The following is a 24,126-nucleotide window of genomic DNA, read 5'->3' as shown; positions in this document are numbered from 1 at the left end:
ATTGAAAAGAATGCACAAGATACTGCCCAGAAATGTGCATTTGAAGGCAAAGAAACATGCACTTGAAGGCATAAAAATGTACACTTAAAAGTAAAAAAAAAAAAAAAATCTGCACTAAAGAAAAAAAATGGTTCACTTGAATGCTAAGTATTTTTTTTTTTTACACAATATTAAGACACACATACACTTGTAGGCAATAAATTGAGCACTTGAAAGTATAAAGAGGATCACTAGAAGGCAAGGACGACCAAAAAAAAAAAAAAAAAGACTCTAAAAGGGAAAATTCAAAGAAAATTATTTGTGGACTCTTAGAAAGGAAAACATGCATTTGAAGGCTACAAAACGTGCAGTTGAAGGTCAAAGTTTTGCACTCAAATGAGAAACTAATTAAGTACTGAAACAAAATAGATGCACTCAAATTAGAGAAATATGCACTTGAAGAAGGAAAAATATGCACTCGAAGAAGAAAAATGTGCATACAAAAGACAATATGACTTACTCAAAATTACAAATATGCCACCGCGCATTTTTTTTAATTAATATTCAATCTGGACTGTTCATTTGGATTGCATCTACGGTTAGCAATTGTGCGCATTTTTTTTACCTGTAGAAGCTTTTTTATTTGATCCACACACACACACACACATATCCATCATCAGACATTTTCTCATTGTTGTCATAAAAACTAAAGAACTGAAGGAAGAACAAATTACTCTTATTTTTAAGAGAATATATGAGGGGATGTCTGATGATAGATATATATATAATAGAATTTTCATATGTTGTCAAGATATATGATTCTTGACTAAGCTATTGCAACGCTTACGAAAGAATTTTTACATATTAATTAAAAATCTCAAGTTACTTCCTTGGTGAATTTATCATAAAAGCAACCTGAGAAATTTGGCATCTTCTTGTATCTCAAAAGTTATGGTTTGATTACCCTTATTGCTTAGTAAGGAAAATTAGAAACGTTTAGGACATGAATGCAGAAGGCACTAGGAGCTAGTCGGCAGTAGACTAGCGCCTAGTGCCTAGGCGGTGACCTATAAAAAAAATTAGTGCATGTGTGTGGGTGTATGTCATAATATATATATATATATATATATATATATATATATAGGGTTGCATTCACATGCAAACACCCTTAAAATACAAACTTGTGGATAAATTAAGACCATAAGATTAAGTGTTACGTGTGGCACAGATTAATCCAACAATCATGCAGTAATTAGGATTTGATTTTTGAAAAAGGGGTAGAAAGGGTAAATCATGCAAACATTAAATATGGATAAATATAAGAATACAATCTCACGCAACAATATTAGTGTTCCAATTAAGGAAGGACTCCATTGTGATTTGGTAATTCCCTTCCCCAGATGCGACCTTGCATAATAATTGCTCCTTCAACATCGGAAAACCCCTCCACCCAGCGTCAACATACATAGCAACAACTAGGAGCGAAGGAATATGTGGTATAAAAAGGACATAATTCTATTTATTCCAAAGCAATCCAAGCAAGGGATTACGAAACGCCAAAACAAATACAGGATGGAATGTTGAGGAAGTGATGAACTTGTTAGCAAAAAAAAAAAAAAAAAAAAAAACCAATGCGTGTGCACACGACGAATAAAAATAGGCATTAATTCAGTGTGATTACGGACTACAAGATGAATAAACGAACAGGAGAAAATAAATCCATAGTTATGGGCTCAAGCGTGCATACAATTACACAATGTAATGCACACAGAGAATCACATATGACTGGATGCACACACTACACAAACCATGTGCATGCTTGAACTGTGAATGGGAGAACAACACAGGGTTGTCAAAGCGATAATTTATATATACATGAAGAAAAGGGAATAATTAGAAAATGGTGTGATCATGGTTAGGAAATAGAATATACATATGAGAAAGGATGTCCCAATATACTGGGGGTCCTACTATGCACACGCCTAAGTGCTGGTATGCACACAGTGCGATCCCAATAATCTATGCCTACGCACTGTCATAATGGGAATCAAACAGCAAACAAGCTATCCTCGAATTAGTAGTTGGTAAAAGTGTAGCGGGAAAAGTGTACGTAAAGCCTCCTACCATAGCCAAAAACAAAGAGAGTGGCAAACGGTTCAAAAGCGCCAAGCAAAAAGCAATAGAAAAGAGCAAGAAAGGAGGAAGGCAGTGTAAATATTGAGGCAAAAGAAAAAAAACATGACACTCAAAATAACAGCGAAGAATAAATTTATATACCGTTTTTAATACGAATATGTTTATTTTTAGATACTTAGAGTGCGCACTTAATATACTGCAAATTGATTATTTAATTTACTAATGACTTAATTAGATGTGATTAAATTGAAGGATACATTACGTGGCTTTGGCTGTAGCATGCAAGCACGGAACACCGCGATATAGTATTGTGTGCACACAGAGCCATTAAATAGTGCACACAATCAGCCCATGAGAAACAATATAATTAGGCAAAGGTTTTTGATAACATGAACTAAATTTTAGCAAATTAGATTATATTTAAAAAAAAAATCATTAAAGTAGTACAATATGTTATGACCATCAAAATGTAACACTTGAACTTTTAAAAATAAGTAAAATAATATAGTCTCGAGTGCACACAACGTAGTGCGTTTGGTCGAGAATTGCAAAAACAACAAATGAATGCTTCCACCTTCGTGAATATGTGCACACGGCCTGCCTTGTGTGCATAAATATCCGGCCATGTGCAGACGCACATACACATGTGTGCACCTTGCGTAACACACATGGTTATAGAATGGTAGAATAATTGTTAGAAATGGGTACGGTGTTATCCGGCAAATTGCACACGCACGTAGTCTCAAGTGCACTCAGCGTAGTGGGAAGAGATTTAAAAGCAACCAATAAAAATCAACCGAGAAGAAGAAAACAGGGGGGAGGGAGTGCCATACATGCGACGACGTCGGCCACCATGATAGCGGCAATTGTCCGGACAAATTAGTATTCGTTTAGTATATTTCTTTTTTTATCATTTTCTGGAAGACATGTTTTTGTTTTTTGTTTTTTTTTTCATTGATTGAGTTCAAAACTATTTACACTGACCCTAGATGAGATGTTTGAAAATTAATTACATTAAGGTTAGGTGAAATGTGAGCATTTAGTAATTAAAAAAAAAAAAAGAAATAGGTTCCCCTGATGGATAGTAGTAATGGTAATTAATGGAGTGTAGACATGTATAAAAACGTATACATATTGGAATGAAAAATACACATGAATTAAATTAATATTGTCCTGTGCACAAAGATAGCAGTTCGTGTGCACACAGTGGTCATGGGAAAATAGGTTTGAGCATGCATGGGTTTAAGTGGGTGCATGCCTTAGTTTTGGAAGGCTAATTCAATTATGGCAAAACTGTTAGGGGTAATTTGAGTGTCAGAGTGCACATTAGCTAACACATGAACGCACACATTTGCAAAGATAAATTAACCTATGTGCATGTCGCGTAGAATCCCCATGTGGCCATGTACCCACCGCACACTGTTTTGGACATTAGTGAACACAGGGCGGAAGCAAAGTTATTATAGTAGTAATTTATGATACATGATAAACGCCCATGACATAGGTCACCAAATGAGATACACTAGGTAGAAAGCTAATGTAACTGTCAAAAAGTAAACGCCAGCAAAAAGCATAACCCAAAATCAGTACAGTTCTCCCAAAAATAATTAATCATAAAGAAGTCATAATCTGGAATGCAACACTAAATATCAGCCAGCGGAGTAGAATGAAACCTAGCCGCCACCTCCGCAGTGAGTTCATAATCTTGGGCATTCAACACAAAGTCTTGTTGTAGCCTTGCAAGGAACGCCAAAGGTGGCGCCACAAAATCATCGTCACACATTAAAACCCCCATAGCCATCAGCTTCTGAATGTGATACTTTGATTTTCTTACCTACAGCAACCCGCCAACATGCAAAAGAAGAACAACCACCCACACATTTAAATACACAAAAAACACAAAGATTAGTAAATAGCACACATTCACATCAACAAATGCACAAAACTCACTACACTACAGGACCAGGGAAAACAACAAGGTCACAGGAATAATCAACAACTAAACCAAAATAACAAAAGAAAACAACAGACACAAAAAAGGAATCAGGGTTGCACACAGCCGCACAGAATAATGCGCACAGACATTACGAATTAAAATAAATTGTAATGCATGAGCTGAAGATCCCTATATGGCATTGAGTGTGCATACGAGTGCACACACCTGCAAAACACACGCCAGTAACACAGCCAAAATGTCTATTATTTTAAAAAACATTTGTTCAGTTTGTCTCTCTAAACTTAAATAATTTAAATATTTTCAGTTTCATTATAAACGTACACCAGTGTTTACATGTAAGAAAATTCATAGACAAATCGGAACACCATTCAACGAGTACACCTTCAACAGCACACTAAGCAACAAAAAAAACCAAATTTACAAAATCAAATGCAAGCAAACAATCAATCAAATGCAAAAACCAGATGTTATAAAGAAAACGAGAAACCACAAATATCACCAGTTCATCTCTTATTCACATGAAACACCCCACAAATATCACCAGTTCATCTCTTATTCACATGAAACACCAACAAATATTATAGAATGTACAAAATCAAGTGCAAGGCTAACAATCCATCAAAATGCACTAACCAATTGGAGAACAATCCCTAACTGGAGCAGCAAAAAAAAAACAACTGAAAAAAAACAAAACAACAGACCAGAAACCTAAAGACTAAAACCCTAATCTACCAAAAAAACCCCAAAATCGTGGCAAATTCGGCAACCCCGCCCCCGCCGATTAACATACCCAACCAAGAACCCAACAAATTGATGGAAATCACCCACCCACGAAAAAAAAAAAAAACTAACGACACCAAGAACAACACTAGATCGACCAAAAGGGGGAAGACATACTTTGACCGACAACTGTACCCGGCCAAAAGGGGGAAGACATACTTTGACCGACAACTGTACCCGGTGGTCCTTGCTATTTGCCTTGGCAATGTTGCCCAACGAGTACCATCTCCGTGGAAAGGGAGTGGAAACAACGAACCAAAAGCTTCTGCGATTGAAGAGGAACAAAGGGACGTGTTGTGTGATGGGAGAGGACGGCGAGTGAACTAAGTAGAGAGAGAAAATAAAATTAAAAGCCCCAATTGCCCCCAACCCAAATAAAAACGGTAAAAACATAAACACACGCCACAAATAAAAAAAAAAAAAGAAAAAATCCAAAGAATATTAACAAATCATAACCGTTGATACAAAAATGAATGCTCTAGATATGTCCACAAGTTTGTATTTTAAGGCATGTTTTTACAGGAATGTAAATCTATATATATATATATATATATATATATATATATATATATATATATATATATAGTTAATTACACTTTTGTTCCTGTGACTATTGAGGTCCTATTAATTTGAGTATGCGACTTTAAAAAGTAACAATTTAGTCCCCTGACTATCAATTTTTTAACGGATTTGGTCTTTCCGGCCAAATCACCGGCCAGATGTCGCCGGAAAAGCATAAATCTTTTTAAATTATTTATTCATAGGGGTAAATGGGTCATTTCAAGCTCTCTTTTGTTCTCCTCCCTTCCTAGCTTATTCGTTCTTGTTCTCCTTTCTTGCAGCGACGAGCGGAAAAAGAAAAACAAGATAAATTCATTTTGCACACAATCAACTAAAACCAACCCAACATGAAGTTTATTTTGACATTCTTGAACTCATCTTCACCTAACTGCAAGTGATTAATTTTATTTGAAAAAAATAGTAGCTTACTTCGTTTGCCACCACCGTTAACAACCATGACGTCGATAACCGCCGCTTCTACAACGGCGACAAGGAGTTCGTCGCTGCACACTGATAACTCCAACAGAAAAATAGAAAAGGTTTATATTTTTTCCAGCCGGGGAGTAGGAGAGCAATTTCACTTATAACTCCAACCCTAGACAAGCTTAATGGTCATTTTACACTAATAACTCCAACCCTAGACAAGCTTATCGTCGTTGACCCAGGTGATTTGGCCGGGGAGTAAGAGAACAATTTCAATTTCAAACGTAAAATGACCATTTTGCCCCATGAATGAATAAATAATTTAAAAAAGTATATTTTTTTCGGCGACATTTGGCCGGTGATTTGGCCGGAAAGACCAAATCCGTTAAAAAATCGATAGTCAGGGGACTAAATTGTTGCTTTTTAAAGTCGCTAGGAGCTAGTCGGGCAGTAGACTAGCACCTAGCGCCTAGGCGGTGACCTATAAAAAAAAATTAATGCATGTGTGTGGGTGTATGTCATATTATATATATATATATATATATATATATATATATATATAATTAATTACACTTTAATCCACTCAAAATTATGCCTCAAAACGACCACTTTAAATGTCATTAATTTTTCCAACAAACATTAAACTACAAGATTGAAGAAGACGGGTGAGTTGCTTGTGCATGTTGCAAAACAAATTGAAGAAGCAAGCACTGTAGAGACTGCGAATTATGAAATAGAATATAAGAAAGAACCATTTGGCCAGTCCCCTACCACTTAGTGTGCTTATCGTTGGAACGGGAAATTAGTCTTCTAGCTGTCGGCTGGAGGGACACCTTGGGAAAAACCCAAAAAAAAAAAAAAGAATATAAGAAAGAAAACAATTCATGTGCAAATCACCAAAAAAAAAGATAGTGCATTTCTTTAAAGAGGTTGCAAGTATAATGCAGTTTAAATACAATACAAGGAATAAGAAACCTACAACAGAAGGACATTCAAGCTTCCTTCTGCCAACTCTGTTTATGTGCTGTGACATTAGGCTTACAAAACATGCAAGAAATGCAGCTTAACAGCTGACCTGACATTTTCAAGATTAAGTTGTGATTCTACTTTCAATGTGGAGATCTACTTCAGAAAAAAGTCAGGGAAAGACAGAAAAATAATGCAATTTGAAAGGGTATAGAAACTGATAAACCATCTAAGCAGTGGGTTTATCATGTGGTGGCCGTGATCTGCTAGTGGCAGCACCAGATGAGCTTCCAGGCTCTTGAGAGTCAACGAGCTTGCGGAGCTGCTCTTGAAGAACTCCGACTCTATCTTCAGTTTTGCGGAGTTTTCTCCATCTGTAGGCAAACCAGAGGCCAAATCCCCCGTACACAACAATATACGAACCCCACACATAAGGGTAAGTTTCTGCATTCTCTTTGATCTTGCTATACTGTTCTTGGATCCTTCCCACCCAGCTACCATTAGATGAGCCTGTCCCTTGCATCTCTACATGTATTGATTGTTGATCATCTTCTCCTTTTTGCTGAGTAGCCATAATTTATAACAGATTCTGCTACTAATGAATGGGTCAAGTTCAATTCTAAGTTGCTTGGCTATACCAGGAAATAAGCAAATTCAATTCTGGGACCAACTGCCAGCAAAAAGATATATTTCATTAGTACTAGCTACAAATACATCCCATTCCAGACCTAGTTTTGAAACCCAGCAATGAATCCTTACTCCATCGAGTATATTATGGCAAGCTTTCAAAATAGGAGGAAAGGTATAAAAGTCAGGTCGAACATCTGGCGATGACAACATTTCATATACACAGTTAAGAGATTCATGGAATCTGCCATTATGAATATAAGCTGATATCATTGAGTTCCAAGTATAGGTATTTTTCTTCTTTATATGCTCAAAACTACTGCGAGAAAAAGAAACATCACCCAAGCAGGCATAAAGTTTTAGAAGTTTAGTGCAGACATAAATACTCGGAGCCTTTCCATATAAGAAGGGCATGAAAGCATTTAGCAATATGGAGGATAGTACAAGAATGGAGTTTAGATTCAATCTCTTCAATATTGTTTTCAACACCAATCAATGAGTCAATAATACCCAATGCAATTTCTAGTTTGGTGATGGACATGAAAGAGTGGCCAAGTCTTTGAAACATACTTACCATGCAGGCTACCAACATCCTGCAGAGAAAATTTGAGGTGAACAAAATCAACAAGCAACTAATGTATTTGATGTTTGATTTAAATAAATAAAGAAATAGCAACCCTTTTAATGATATCTATTGTAATGCATGTCCATATTTTAATGTTTAAATGTAAGTTGTTAGTATTTAGAAATGGCAAATTTATTTTCAAGAATCCAAAGACTCACTAGGCTATACATACTATCTTCTTTAACCACAGGTGTTCAAATTTCTTCAAAGTATAGCAAGTTTCTTTTATACCATTACCAGATGAAAAACAAAAAAGAGTCATTCCTCATAACTGGCAAGAACAAAGAAAAAACATTAAGCAGTGATGTCCCTAAACAAGAAAATTTAAATCCCACCATCACCCATTGATGTCCCTAAACAAGATAAAATGATGCAATCAGGAAAGAGAACGGAATGGGTTCTATAAAAAAAAAAATGCAACCTTGGAGCAACAACTACGGCCAAACTGTTTAGCCATTAATATATCTTGGTGAATTATGAGGGCACGAAAAGAAAGGTAAAAGACTACGTACCCAAAAATCAAAGAAAAACTCATATTCGTTGAAGCAATTAATCAAACAGTTTTTGTGCACACATTTCAACCAGGCTAAGTGCAATTAGTGAAACAATTCTTGCGCACAAAGAATCAGAACACATAAACGAGTAGAGATTGATAAGCAAATGTGGGACCTCAAGCAGAAGCGAACCTCATAATGCATTAATCTTGAGCATCCCAGCAAGGGTGGGAGAGGCCATTGAGATAGCTCAGTATCGCGCAAAAAGGATGCTATTGGAATTAAAAGTTTTAGGTTGCGTCGAGGTAGGAAAATGATTTATGAAAAATGTTTTTTAGAAAATGAGCCATTTTTAAAAAATAGTTTTATTTTTTGTGTTTGGCTGCGTTTTTGTGTGTGCTTGGTTCATTTTTTGAAAAATGAGTGTAATTATATAATTATATATTTTTATTACTAGTATTGTGTACGCGTGATGCCCGAAAATTCATGTCCAATATTAAAACATTGATAAATACAAATAATTAAATTATAATTCAGATTATATATATACACAAATAATATATGTATTTTATACATACACATATATGATTTACCATTCATAAAAATGTAATTAAAATATAACATATCATTAAATTAATTATATAATGATTTTAATAAAATGATAATTAAAGAATAGAAAGAAGATATGGTAGATATAAGTGTATGGTAATAATGATTGAGTCATCAATATTAGAGTTAAACAGTAACGGTGTTATAACGGTGTAAATGTTAGTTTCGTCTAACAATAATATAGTGGACAATTTTATCTAATAACACTGAAGTGTACAACATTTAAAGTAAAATGTATACCTTTATTAGCATATAAAAAGAGGTACATAAATCAAGGATATAACTTTGATTGGAACTTATTATGTTTTTAGATTTTATTTAAAATATAAAATATATAATATAATACTATTTATTATAAAAGAAAGAAAAAAAAAAGACTGGCTCCGGCGGAAACCAAAGCAAAACTGCTCTGGTTTCCGACAAAAACCAGTCTGTTGGAACGGGAGAGATGACCATTTTGACCATTCCGAAAAAAAAATTCGAAAAGTCATTTTTCGAAAAAAACTAGTTGATTTTCTTTGGTCAAGGGAAAATAATTTCCGTTCATCGCATTTTTCAGACATTGCCAAACACCGGAAGTTTAGAAAATGATTTTCGAAAATCATTTTCCAGGCTACCAAACACACTCTTAGAGGACAATATTGTGCCGATGTTACATTATATACCAATTTCTCACATTTAGAAATTCAAATATTAGAAGTCTTTATTTTATTTTAATTTAGCTATTGAATAACTCTCACCATGATTCAATTCATATTTTTCCTAACGGAGTGTTTGGTTAGAGAAAGAGAAAGAGAATTAGGAGAGAAAGAAATTTTAATTCCATGTGAAAAAAATAATACGAGAATAAAGTGGAATTTAAACTTCGTATTTGGTTTGCAGGAACAAAATTACTATGAATTTCAATTCCATTGTTTGTTATACACGAGAATTGAAAGGAAAAAAGTAGTATAAAGTCGCCGCCTCCTCATAGCAAACCCTAGTGAAGTTCTCTCCTTTTTTGTTTTCTTCACGGCCGCCGCCTCCGTGAAGTAAGCGGATCGGAGGCAGCGTCCAATCGTCTTCCCCTGCTGTTATCTCCACCTCAGGCAGCGTCCATCTTCGTTGTCTTTTTTGCATTCATTGTTTTCTCCTCCATCTCCACCGCTACCGGTCGTTACTCTCTTATTTTCGCACTGTTTTTCCCTTTGCTTTGTTTTATTGGTTTAATTTTGTTTGCAGTTTTTGTGTTTTTCCTCTTGTTGTTTTGACGAGTTTCTTCCTCTCGTTTACTTGGCGAGTTCTTTTTTCATAATGCGTGAAACGATAAAACTAGTCATAGCGTACGTGAATCTCATCCTGGATATCAAACATGACAATGAGAAAGAGACTCCTATGAACTATGATATGTAGTTCAGCCCAATGGAGATATTGTCAATGGATAGAAGAATGACGATGGAGATATTGTAAATGGATAGAAGAATGGAAATAGATACTTAGGTGGTGTGCAAGACTATTCAACTAGTGTCAGTCTTGGGTACGTTTGACCAAATCATTAAAGAAGCTTTAAGTTCGTTCAAAGAATTCAGCTTCAAATTTGTAAAACAGTCTGCGAATCAAGTTTTCTATGCTAGGGAAATTGTTTCTATGTCTGACTGTAAGGAATGTTTGACCATTCCATCGATCTTTATTGTAAACGTTTCAGCATATAATTAATGAATTAGCTTCTTTATTTTCAAAAAAAAAAAAAAAAGTAGTATAAAGTCTTTTTTTTAGCACTACTGACTCTATTACAATGTAAGTCTAATAATAATAATAATAATAATAATACTTTGTTATACAATGTAAGACTCTGTTAATTTGTAAGTCTTGATTGCAGGTGAATTATTATCTGGTTTCTACTTGATTTTTAATTAAATTAATTATTTGTATTTAATTTTGTATTAGAAACAAAATAGATAATTAAAATAGTGCATGAAAAGATAAATGAACCAGAATATGTTTACGCAGTTAAGAGAATTTCTCCTACGTCTATGAGGTCACACAAAGGTGAAACTCAACCCCACTAGATGATCACAGATGATACACGATTCAATATATTTCCATACAACAGCTATGACCTAACTTTCATATACCAACTAATCATCATCATCTTTTGGGTTGGTAGTTATGCAGGAATCACCATTCCCAACTTCTTTACATTTCATGAACCAATGAATAAGACTTCTGCTTTCATTTCTTTGATATAAGGAAATTTATAACTAATAACCAAATGGGGTTATAACTTATATGGTAGAGCGTTCGCTTAACATGAAAGAGGTACGGGGATTGATACCTTACATCTCTATTTATGATTTTAAAATTTTTATCCCAACCATCAATTTTTTGGGAATTCGGGGCTTAAGTGTAATTACAAGTTTTCTAATATAAATTAATATTAAAAATATAATAAATAGTTGCCGTCTTAGCTCAGTGGTAGAGCGCGTGGCTTTTAACCACGTGGTCGTGGGTTCGATCCCCACAGACGGCGGTTTTTAAAGCTTTCGCCATTGCGGCCAAGCAACACTTAAGACCGCTGAACATCACATATCTGCCCTATTTGCATAATTAATGAAGGCAAAAAACAGTATGAAGGCTAACAAATTAGAATAACTAATCTAAGTCTGACAGCTCCAACATTTGGAGACACATCCTCTTGGAAACATAATGAGCAGCAATACTGGGCAACCAGTTGTTCTTTGAGGTAAAGAAGCGAGTGGAAACATAATGAGCAGCAACCAGTTGTTCGTTGCTCCCTCTTTGGCCAAGTAGAATCATGTAATCATGTAATATCAGGGTGAAAACTTGAGGTAAAGAAGCGAGACTCAAGATCACCAGCTTTCTTCTCATCCCTCTTTGGCCAAGTAGAATCATGTAATGACCGTCCTGCTATAGAAATCATTAATAACATTTGGACTAAAATTATACCGATGAGTGAATATGAAAGGAATAACTTTGTATATCTGTATGCTACAATATGAGTTTACAGGATATGTATATACACAAGGGAAACACAGAATGAGCTAACTAAAGCATATTAGTCTAACCACCCTCCTGACTCTCTAACTACTCAATACACCCCCTCAAGCTGACGTTGGGCACGGGACAATGCCAAGCTTGACACGTAGATCAGTAAACCGCGAAGTCGAGAGGGCTTTGGTGAAAATGTCTACCAACTGATCATTTGTCGAGACAAAATTGACTTTAAGATAACCTATGGAGACCTTGTCCCGAACGAAATGATAGTCCACCTCTACCATTTTTCCAATTTTACATAGTTGAGGTATATTTTGAATAAATTGATAGTTGATGACTAATTTTGAAAATTATGAAACAATCATGAACCATTTTGAGTATCAACTTAAAAAATAGGCAGATGCAACTTGGATTTTGGATCAAACATAAAAAATGTTAGTAGTTGATATATCTATTACAAGTCCTTAAGGATCTTCCTACTGTCCTGTGTTAACATACATACTTGCATACAACACTCAAACTACAGAAGTACAGAATGCAAGATAATCAACCACTTCCATTGATGACACAGCATGAACTGAATTCTGGAAACAAAGGTAGTGATATCTACTCCTATGCCACTAAAAAGAAAGTTAAGTTAGCTTCAGCACAAACACAAATCATTTTGTATCGAGCATCCTTTAACCTTCTTCCTCGGGCTCCTCCTCCTCCTCCTGGAGAAGATTCTCTCTGTTGTCGTGTGCCCAGAAGCCGCGGACATCAATAAGCATGCTTGCTACTGTTCCGCCTTGTTTGCATGTCAGCAAATCAGCCAGTGTTATTCTTAACGGGTCAATGGGTTTCACCATATCCCAAATTTCATCTCTTACGTCCTCAATGCACAATTCGTAGTTCCCTCCTTCAATCCACTTTTGATGTACATCTCTGGTTCGTGATAAAAAGAATCATGTCCGAGGATAAACAACAGATTAATAAAATGAAGTAATTACAGAAGAACATAGGGAACAAGCTGCAAAGGAAGCTTAGGATCAATATTTTACTGGGAGTTAATTTAGTCCTCGACTATAGTGGTTTTTCTTAATTTAGCACTAAACGACTTTTTGTGCTTAATTAGGTCATCAACTTTGATGCTTTTACCTAATTGAGTCCTTTGTTAAGATAGCTTGGTAATTTCACCTCTATTAATACCTATAATTTTGTCTTCGACTATAGTAGTTTTACCCTAGTTAGTCTTTGACTACAATGGTTTTACACAATTTAGTCCTTGACTATAGTGGTTTTTCTCACCCGCTGAGGACTCAATTGGATAAAATCATCAAAGTCGAGAACTTAATTAAGCACAAAAAGTCGTTTATGACTAAATCGAAAAAAACCACTATAGTTGAGAACTAAATTGGGTATTAACTCATTTTACTGAATTAGGTTCTAAATGTTGTGGGTGAGTTCCATATTTGGATATTGTATTTTCCCTAACATCAATAAATGCCAGAGACAAATAGAACTTTGGTGTCATCTAGCATAGCAGACATGAAAGCCGAAATCAATATATGTGAAACAAAAATCTTCCGTACTGCAAGTCTGCAAGAATATATGAACTACTACACAGATTCTTATTTTACCAAAACTAATCAATATATATATAATGTAAAATAAAAATACTTCATCCTGAATGAATTATAAATTCCAAATAGATTCGTATATTACTGTCTTTTTTACCTGAATAGCGTGTGAATGTCAGCTGTGGTTAGGAAACCTCTCACATTCAGATCGAGACATCGGAACAGATATGTTAATCCCTCAGGAGTATCTTTGTTTTCAAGAGCCAAAACAAAGTCAAGAAAACTTTCAAAATCCATCTCACGAGTATTGCCACCTCCAATTTTCCCACGTCGTACATGCTCATCAAAAACTATTATGGGAAAGTTAACAATAAAAGCATTAACAATAGCCACAGAGAGGAAAGGGAATATAATTTTCATCCTCCTGCTATATATGAAGATGAACAAGGTCCTATAATACAACATATAATAAATCTATAAAGTTGAATGAAAGTGTACATTTAGTGATTTACTCTATATAAATGTGCAAGTATTGTTTAAGCACTTATCTTGAAATATGTACACCTAGAATAAATAGCAATTAGCAACTCTTACCACGCTCAATAAAGATATCTGTCAGTGTCCCATCTGCGTACTCACGGAGCTCTTGTTTGCTCAATGTTCCATTCATGTCTTTATCAAGAGCAAGGAACATATCTGAAGATTTAAATAAGCATCATTCTTAGCAACGTAAAACAAGATGAAAGCAATACAACCTAATAAAGTATAAACTAATAATAATTCTCAGTATGAGGAGGTTGAGTGAAAATTACTGAAAATGACATAGAAACACTGTTGCAAAAAACGCCCCTAGGCCGGCGAATTACCTCCCAGAGTCCCAGGTGCCCGTCTAGGCGGCCAGCCGCCTAGGCGCCCAACTTGGCCGAGTTGGCGGCGAACTCGGCCTAGTTAGCTCAGCCAAGTCGGCCTTACTAATTTTTTTAATTATATATATATATATATATATATATATATATATATATATTGAAAAATGTAATGCGCAGCACACAGAGATGTTAAAACAATAGTTGTAACACAAGAGACTTGATAACGCAGTTTGGGAAAAACCCTATTCTGCGAGGCACTTCTCAGTCTTGAGAATTTGCCTAAATCCACTAAAAGCTTAATATTCAAAGTACATAGTTTTGAGACCAGAAATTACACAATAGATTGATCTTCTCCTATCTAATCTATTGTAACCTAAACACATGTACTACTTTCTAGGGGAATTTAGAATCCTCTCAAACTCTCTTATGCCTCACAATATTAGCTAGGGAATTCGTCTGGTGTAATGGTGAGAGGTCCTTTAAATAGCCAACTAATCAGAACCAAAACAGTATTGGTGTTATTCCTAGTTTGTTTGTGATTTGATTTCTAATCTTGGTGTACTCTTTTTCTGACTCGAATTGGAATTTCTTTTTGCCAACAATTGTGATCAACCTTTTGATTCAACACTCTCCCCCTTTGTCAAATTTTTGGCAAAAACCTTGATTTCTCCCCCTTAGTTGATTCTCTTGTGTTTCCTCTTTTGGTCCTGAATCTTCTGTTTGAGTCTTTGTGACTTCAGGTCAGTATGGTAGTTTTTGAGAGATAGAGGAGATGATTATAGTATTACCAATTAGAGTATTCTGGACTTCATAACATCAGCAGCACAAGAATATGAACATCGGCAGCACAAAAATATGTTCTTATCATTCCAGCATATTAGAAAAAAACCTCATCATCAGCATAATATTCAGCAAAAGATTTCATCATCAACAGATCTTCAGTAGATCATCAAAAAGAGTCAGAAAGTCAGAATTGAATTCGTTTCCATGGGATTGGCTTGATATCTGGCACATATCCCTACCCCAAAACTTAAATCTGGTCTGCTCGCTGTTAAATAGAGTAGACCCCCTATCATGCTTCGATACAGAGTTTGTTCCACCTTCTTTCCTTTTGGATCTTTATAGATCCTCTCTGTTGTTGGAACAGGTGTTCTAACAACTTTGCTTTCTGTTTGAGTGGGTCCAAAGAGGTCCATATGGAGAAGTTCCATAATTTTGAAGTGTGAACTCCTGGTGTTCTGTTGTGGCTACTCCTTGTCATTTTGTTTTCAAGACATGCATCATATTTTCTATTTTCATCAATGTCCAGTATTGGAATACCTCGGTATGCTCCCCTTTTTAGTCCCTTTTTCATATCATGAAAATTTATATGCCCCATACGTTGATGCCACAGAAGTGTTTGATTGATAGTGACTTGGTTGCAAGTTAAATGGCTATCCCATGTGTAGCATTTATCCGAGGACCTTTTTCCCATCATGACGCATTCATGTCCTTGGTTGTACACTTTGCAATTTTCTTTTGAGAATTCTACCCTTAGTTCATCTTCACACAGCTGACTTATACTGATAAGGTTTGCTTTTAAGCCTTGTACCAGGAAGACTCTTGATAATCTGGGGAGACCATGGACATTTAGTGTTCCGCTAGCAATGATTTGCCCCCTTTCTCCATCTCCAAAGGTTACATGTCCTTCACTTTTGTAATGGATGTCCTCTAGATTGTTTGGGTTTCCGGTCATGTGTCTTGAACATCCACTGTCGAAGTACCAAACACTTGTTTCTTTACTGATTTTTGAAGTATAGGCTGTGACTGGTGTTTGATTTTTTCTGACCCAGACTCTTTGGGCTGGTTTTTGTTCTTGCTTTGGCCAGATTCTGTTATGGAGATCATTTTGTCTTTTGTAGCAGTGTGCCTTGATGTGTCCCAATCTGTGACAGTAGTAACATCTGATTCTTCTACGGTGTTGAAAGTGATGTTGTAACACTTCTCTGTTTTCGACTGCAGAATCTTTCCTTGTTGCTAAGTTTGATTGTTCTGCATTTTCAGTTAGTCTTCTTATTTCCTGTAGCAACTTGTCTTCCTCTTTTAGTGATTTCATTAACTTTTCTTGGGTTTCTTTGTGAAGAAGTATTTCATTTTCCTTTTCACTTTTAAGGAAGTGATTTTCTTGCATGAGATTTAAGTTTACTTTGATGATTTCTTCCCACTTGGCGTGCAGCTGTGTATAGGAGTTTAATAGATCTTGCATGTCCTCCTTTGATTCATCATCGTCTTCATGATTTGTAAAAAATGCCACAAAATTTGTGTTGTTTTCTTCTTCACTATCTGAGTCATCACTCAAGGTTGTTACATATGTTTTGTTCTTCCTTCTTAGGTAATTTGGACATTCTGACTGAATATGTCCATATCCCTTGCATTCATAGCACTGTATTCCATCTAGGTTTGGATTCCCTTCCTTTTTGGGATTGACGGATTGGTTTTGTGCAAATGATGGACTCCCTTGATTATTTGAGAAACTCTTGTTCTTATTTCTGAATTTGTTAAATTTCTTGAGAACTCTGTTGAAGTTTTTTGTCAACACAGCAATGGATTCTTCCATTTTTTCAGTATCTTCATCTGAGTTGGTGTCTTGTTTTGATTGAAAGGCTATTCCTTTGCCATTAGGCTTTTTGTTTTGCAGCATCTCAAGCTCATATGTTTTAAGGTTTCCCATTAGATCACTTAACTTGCAAGTATTGAGATCTTTGCTTTCTTGAATAGCTGTTACTTTCATCATAAATCTTTCTGGTAATGATCGCAACACCTTTTTTACTAACCTGTTTTCAGGAATGGGTTCTCCTAAGTTATAGGCTTCCCCAGCAATTTCTAGTATTCTTCCATTAAATTGTGTGATATTTTCTTCTTCCTCCATCTTCAGATTTTCAAACTGAGTTTGGACCATTTGTAGTTTTGATTGTTTGACTGTCGAGTTTCCTTCATGATGATCACACAATATATCCCATGCTGTTTTTGCTACATTTGTGGCAGCGATTAGTTTGAATGTTTCTTCACTCACGGCTCCGTAGATGGCATTCATAGCTTTTGAGTTATAGTTGAACTCTTTGAGTTCTTCTTCGCTCCAATCAGCACGACCTTTTGCTTTGTTATTGTCATCAAGGGGATGTTTCCATTCGTTTTCAACAGCCCTCCACACTCTTTCTCCTTGGGCTAATATGTAGATTTTCATTCTAGCTTTCCAATAGGAGTAGTTTGTACTACTTAGGGCTGGTGGTCTGTTGTTTGATAGTCCTTCCCTGGGAAACTCCATTAGGATCCTGCTAATAACTTAAGCAGTTTGGCTCTGATACCAATTGAAAAATGTAATGCGCAGCACACAGAGATGTTAAAACAATAGTTGTAACACAAGAGACTTGATAACGCAGTTTGGGAAAAACCCTATTCTGCGAGGCACTTCTCAGTCTTGAGAATTTGCCTAAATCCACTAAAAGCTTAATATTCAAAGTACATAGTTTTGGGACCAGAAATTACACAATAGATTGATCTTCTCCTATCTAATCTATTGTAACCTAAACACATGTACTACTTTCTAGGGGAATTTAGAATCCTCTCAAACTCTCTTATGCCTCACAATATTAGCTAGGGAATTCGTCTGGTGTAATGGTGAGAGGTCCTTTAAATAGCCAACTAATCAGAACCAAAACAGTATTGGTGTTATTCCTAGTTTGTTTGTGATTTGATTTCTAATCTTGGTGTACTCCTTTTCTGACTCGAATTGGAATTTCTTTTTGCCAACAATTGTGATCAACCTTTTGATTCAACATATATATATATATGACATACGCCCACACACGTGCATTGTTTTTTCTTTATTTTAGTTAGCCGCCTAGGCGCTACTCTACTGCCCGACTAGGGCCTATTGCAAACCATTCATAGAAATAGTATGATGGGGGGGGGGGGTACTAAGCCAGGTTTTTTGGGTGGGTGTTAGGAGAAAAAAGAAGTGGGCATGATTACATAAGAGTTACGAAGGTTATGTATGAAACAACTACTACTGTGAACAACAGGAGAAGCTTTCCAAATACTATTGAAGTATACCAGGGTCCAGCACTCAGTCATTTTTTGTCTCTTAATGATAAAGTGACTAGACATGTTGAATATTGTTGATGGAGTAGTTTCATTGACCAACAAGAAAACAATACCAGGAGAATCAAAGGAATAAACCTCATAAGCTAGCAATGTGATCAGTTGTACTCACCACATATGCGCTGTGCAGAAGTCAATGAAAACCAGTTTTCAGCTTGCTCCATGTCAGTGACTTCTTCCTCACTTTCCTAGTGACAGGAAAAAGTAAAAATATATTAGCCCCTAGAAGCCTAGAGGCTAGAGGAAATACAAAGCAAAAGCTACTCCTAAAGTATGACATCAAAATGAAATGTTTTAAACTTTAGCATCACATGAAGTCATCACGAACTGCTCCAAATGCAATGCTACTTCAAGGCTCTAAAAGTTATTTATGGCTCCTGAAGACAGTAGCAGATTACCTGATGTAATTCCATCAGCTCCTGAAGACAGTTACTGAGCAGTATCTTCTTTATGCATGCCTTTCCTGTTGAAGACAACACAGCACTTTTTGAGCTTAATAGAAAAANAAAAAAAAAAAAAAAAAAAAAGAAGTTTATATTGAAAAACTGTTGACGGCTGAAGAACTGCAAAATCTAAGTAAAACTAGAGGCAAACCTCGCCTGTTGGTATCACAGAAGAAGAAAAATTTGTGGGCAGCAATGCGGCAATACATTTGCACAAACGCTGCAGGCATGTCTCGCAGTTGTGCCAAATTAGGAATAAGGCCCCGTATGTAACCCTCCATTTCCTGTTTGGTAAATTACATAAAGTAAGCTGCTTTTAACCATGAGCACACTGAATGTGTAAACAAAGATAACCAACTTCATAAGTTCATAGAAGAATAGATCAAAAAGCCATACATGAGGTTGAAGGAAGCCATCAGAATCTTCATCAAGCTCACTCATATCAATCCTTGCCTGAGTAAGTGAAACCTAATAGTAACGAAGAAAGTAAATTATATGTCACTGCAAATTACATTGAGGTGGAAAAGGGGAGGATGCCATGCTGAGAATTCAAGCAAACTTATAAATGGAGGGTGGGTCCATTTTTTCGTCTGAGTAGTATCAACTGTAAATTCATTAATGTTTGGCAGCTGACAAAGGGATGAAAGTTTTAAGTTGGAACCATCATTAATAGAAACACTTATTACAATGAAAGGTTAATGGTGAAATGCAAGCATATTATTTAATGAGAATAAGATAGTAAGACCTACCGTACGCATCACATAAAGGTAGAAGGGCAGAATGGCTATTCTCCCTGATTCATCTTTTTCAAATTTCATGAAATTTGAAGGACTAAAAAAGCGTCGACATTTAGGTCCTATTTGTTCTGTACAGACCGAGGCAATGTGGCAGAAGTCTTCATAGTTCATCTAAAAGACAAGAGATAAGATGCATTTTTAGCATGATCCCATATATAGAAAATAAATAAAAGAGATCGAAGAAATGTTTTGGTCATGCATTATAAATAGGAAGCACTGAAGAAAATTTACTTTAGTACAGTATAAGACTAGTTTGTACAAGAGTAATTAATAGTTACAGAAGTGAAAAAGGTAACAGGGTTAACTTAGGAACAAAGATGCAATAAAATCAAAATAGGATTAATTCAAGACCTTTTCAGCACCAGTTGCATCATCAATCACACAGTTTTCCCTTAGGCATACCCACATAGAATCCAAATCATCAGCATTTAACAGAAGATCAGATTGTTTCTGCATAAAAATAAAATAAATTAAAATTTATTAAAAAACAATAAGAAGACTTACAGTTAAATTTATTTTTCACTCCTTAGATAAAAATTGAACTGCATTTCATGCTAAGTGCAGTGTTGTAGAAGGCATTAGGCGCCCAATGGGTGCCTAGGTAAATATATATATATATATATATATATATATATATATATATATATATATATATATACATACACACACACACACACACACACAAGATCTGTAAATCACTCAAATCAGTCCAAATGTCGTTATGTCAATTAATAGAATTAAATGATTAATTAATAATATTAAACATTAGCTATTAAGAAATAATGAAATACAAATTTAACAATTAACAAATTCATTTAAAATTAGCCATTAAGCAAAAAAAAAAAAAAAAAAGTAAAAAACACAAACATGAAAAGCCCTAGTCTCAGTCTGCTACTCTGCTCGATAAAATTGCAACTTAGGCCAAAATTGACTTGGCCTAGGGGCACCTAGCGCCTAGGCGGCCACCTAGGCCAAGTTTTACAACACTATCTAAGAACTCTTTGAGATCACCTTTAGAAATCGATATTTTGCCAGCCTCTGAACTCTTTGACTTATGGATCCTTCTTCAGGTTTCTGAACAATAGAGAATAACAGCACAACATTTTTTTTAAATCAAAACAAAACAAAGCATTAGTTAGCATTAAGATAGTAAAGCTATCCTACTTAAAAAATAAATAAAAATAAAAATAAAAATGAGAAGAAGAAAAAATATCAATTTACCTTCTTATAGAAGGTTGGGATTTTGCCAGATTCCTGATTCTTTTGTTGCTTCTCTTTAAAAATATCTAGCAAGATTCTCTTCGTTTCAAGTTCTACAGCGATTGAATAGAAACAAACATAGTCAGCTAGGAAATATATTACTACCTCGTCCCATTTTGTTTGTCTGATTCGGTTAACGAGGCTTGACTGAAGTTATTTTTAATCCAATTTTTCATAATATTATGTTTAGTATTAGTATATAAAATTTATATATTTAGAAACTACATTAAAAGTACTATTAAACACAAAAAATCAAATTTAAAAATAATTAAAAATTATTAAAGAAAATAAGCAATGAGGAAAGAGTTGGTTTGACCAATGAATAATAAACAAGACAGGTAAAATGGGAGAGGGAGTAATAAACAAGTACACAACTCTGAGATGGTCTCATTATATGAACCAAATTCCAGTCCTAAACTCCTCATTTTATCAAAAGGCTACAACTATTTAAATAACTGAACTACACTAGAAAAGAGCATATTAGCTCAAATTAACAACACCATCTAATCATGACCGGCAATACACACATTAATTTTTCCATTGAATGCAATTCACACATCACTTTGAATATCTCACAATATATATAAAGAAATGGAATTCTGTTAACCAAAGGAGTGGTTAAGCGAAAGAAATATGAGTGATTGGAAGTAGTAACGGACTGACCCATGAGAGCTTCGGAGCCAAGACCCACCCCGGACCCAATGAAGCGTCGGAGATTACGGACCCAGAGCATAGACGAAGGTGAAGGAATCTTCCGGGTCCCTGATGGGTCATGCCCTTCGCCATCGCTTGAACCACTGTACATTTCCACAGCTACTTCACTGAACTGAGCTCTAAATCCACGTAAAGCTTCGAGCTTCGGTAATTATCTTCAAAATGCAGTTCAATGCCGTGGCAATTTTCCGCACATCAGTCTCTGCTGCAAAACCCTAGCTCTGTAGCCTTTCTTGATTTGAATTTTGGAGCTCGATTCTGAGAGAGATGGAGGGGGGCTATTTTGTGTAAATAAAATGTTTTGTTTGGGTGACATTTGAACTATATTCTGCAATGAAATTATGAAATCTTCTTCGTGTTATTTTCATAGTTGCCACTATGGTTAATCTTAATTCCTTTTTAACCCCCAAAACTTTTGAAGAAAACTTCTAACTACCATAAATAAATACAAGAAAATGATATGTTGTCCACTTAAGAAAGAAAAACATTAGACTGAACTTTGAAGTCAATAGTACCAGGCGGAGGAAGGGGATGCTACCAAATTGACTCTTTTTGAAGTGAAGCTAAGTTGTAAGGTGATGACTTATATCTAATAACATATTTAATTTAAGGTATAAAGGTAAAATAGTTTCATTAATTATATGAGATTATGTAATTGGTGCATTAAGCTAAAAAAATGTCTAATTTGATACTTTAAAAAATAATACAATCTGTATATTTTTTTTTATAGATTACTATCAAGTAGTGTTGTTGTAGATGTTGCATGTTTGTATGGATAATGTTGACTTAATTTTTGGCATAAATCAATGGCATATATTATGTCAAGATTGGATATAAAAGGTTGTATGTGAACCTCTCAGGTACAGAGTCCCTGGAATGGACGTTAATGTGGAAGCTAAATAAAGTAAATATTCCTCCGGAAGTTAAAAACTTCTTTTGGCAGGCATACTAGCTCCAAGCCTCCAACTACCTACCAACTACAATCTTTTAGCCACTAAACATGTCAACTATAGCAGAATCTGTCACGTTTGTAACTCAAATTTTGAAACTAGTCTTCACTTATTTGTGAAATTTGTTATGGTGAGAAGTTGTTGGAATTGTTTTGCGGATGCGTTTGCTGTCCAATGCACTATTTTCTCTGTGTAGGTCGTTATGAATTTTAAAAACTTAGATGACGAAAAGTGTTGCCTCTTGATAATTATTTGTTGGGACATTTGGGAAGCTAGAAACAATAAAGTGTGGAACAACGTCACACATCTCATAATAACATTATCAATGACACTCTCGTTTCTTCATAGCTAGAGGAAAGCTAAACCAGAGAGATTTCAAACTCCTAATGCTAGACATAATTAGATTGAAAGATGGACCAAACCACCAGTGGGCTTTCTAAAGATGGATGTTGATGTTGCTCTTGATTATCCCAATCACATAATGGGTTTTGGTTTTGTTTTAAGAAACTTGTAATGCAAAGGGGATACCATGGGAAGGGACATTCCAACCTAAAGAAGCTGAAACTATGAGAGTGAAAGAGGCCTTGAGTTGGCTAAAGAATTTGAACATGGACAAAGTGCAAATTGTAATGGACGCCCTGTTGGTCTACAATGCTCTATCTATCCATTCTATAAACTCTCTTTTGGTCTTTTGATTGATGATATTAAAGAATAAGTTGCTATTTTTCTTAATATTAGTTGTAATGTTGTTAAACAATTTGCGAACCAAGCATTCCACTAGTTCTTTGATAGATTGTATGGAATAACTATCCATTCCTTTTCCTACCTTGTATGAGGTTCTCTGGTATGATTCAATGAATTAACTTTATTATTAAAAAAAAAAGGAAAAAGAAAAAAGGGTCGCCCGAGTATTAACAATTACCCCTTTTTATTCTTTAATTAATTTATTACTTAAATGTTATTTAAAATTTGGTTATCTACTTGTCTACTAAGGGCATCTCCAATACTTTGGTTATAAATTACTATATTAAAATTTATTTTAAAATTTGTACTTTTATTAATTTTTGGTATATATAGTATTTAAAATTTGTTTTCAAATTTTTTATTTCGTTATTTAAATTTATTTTTATTTAAAATCAAAGTTATAGTAAAGTTAAAATTATTTAATTATAAAAAGGTGAATAAAATGGTTTGTAGATTGTTCAATGGTTCGTTGTCTGATCTATCGTATGTAGAATGTGTGATA

General features: G+C 35.1%; 1 protein-coding gene, 1 long non-coding RNA gene and 1 other non-coding gene across 3 annotated transcripts; 1 reads left to right on the top strand and 2 right to left on the bottom strand.

Annotated features, from left to right (window-relative positions):
* Window positions 1-6,723: 6,723 nt before the first annotated feature.
* On the bottom strand, window positions 6,724-8,821 carry LOC116027882. The gene is made up of 2 exons (XR_004100016.1): window positions 8,741-8,821; window positions 6,724-7,472 (listed from the first exon to the last, which is right to left on the bottom strand). It is a non-coding gene; the product is annotated as an uncharacterized LOC116027882 (long non-coding RNA).
* A 2,773-nt stretch (window positions 8,822-11,594) lies between these two features.
* On the top strand, window positions 11,595-11,666 carry TRNAK-UUU. Its single transcript has one exon. It is a non-coding gene; the product is annotated as a tRNA-Lys (tRNA).
* Window positions 11,667-12,531: 865 nt separating this feature from the next.
* Window positions 12,532-22,213, bottom strand: LOC116027281 (probable serine/threonine-protein phosphatase 2A regulatory subunit B'' subunit TON2). The gene is made up of 12 exons (XM_031268807.1): window positions 21,880-22,213; window positions 21,178-21,269; window positions 20,968-21,030; window positions 20,308-20,406; window positions 19,909-20,067; window positions 19,556-19,627; window positions 19,311-19,443; window positions 19,115-19,179; window positions 18,829-18,904; window positions 14,305-14,406; window positions 13,868-14,060; window positions 12,532-13,075 (listed from the first exon to the last, which is right to left on the bottom strand). The coding sequence occupies exons 1-12, from the start codon at window positions 22,019-22,021 to the stop codon at window positions 12,832-12,834; spliced, it is 1,440 nt and encodes a 479-aa protein (XP_031124667.1). The 5' UTR covers window positions 22,022-22,213; the 3' UTR covers window positions 12,532-12,831.
* Between the last annotated feature and the right edge of the window lie 1,913 nt (window positions 22,214-24,126).

This window comes from Ipomoea triloba, chromosome 8 (genome assembly GCF_003576645.1).
Source record: "Ipomoea triloba cultivar NCNSP0323 chromosome 8, ASM357664v1".
NCBI lineage: Eukaryota > Viridiplantae > Streptophyta > Magnoliopsida > Solanales > Convolvulaceae > Ipomoea > Ipomoea triloba.
The sequence above is the reverse complement of the archived record's forward strand: the minus strand, read 5'-3'. Positions and strand labels throughout refer to the sequence as shown.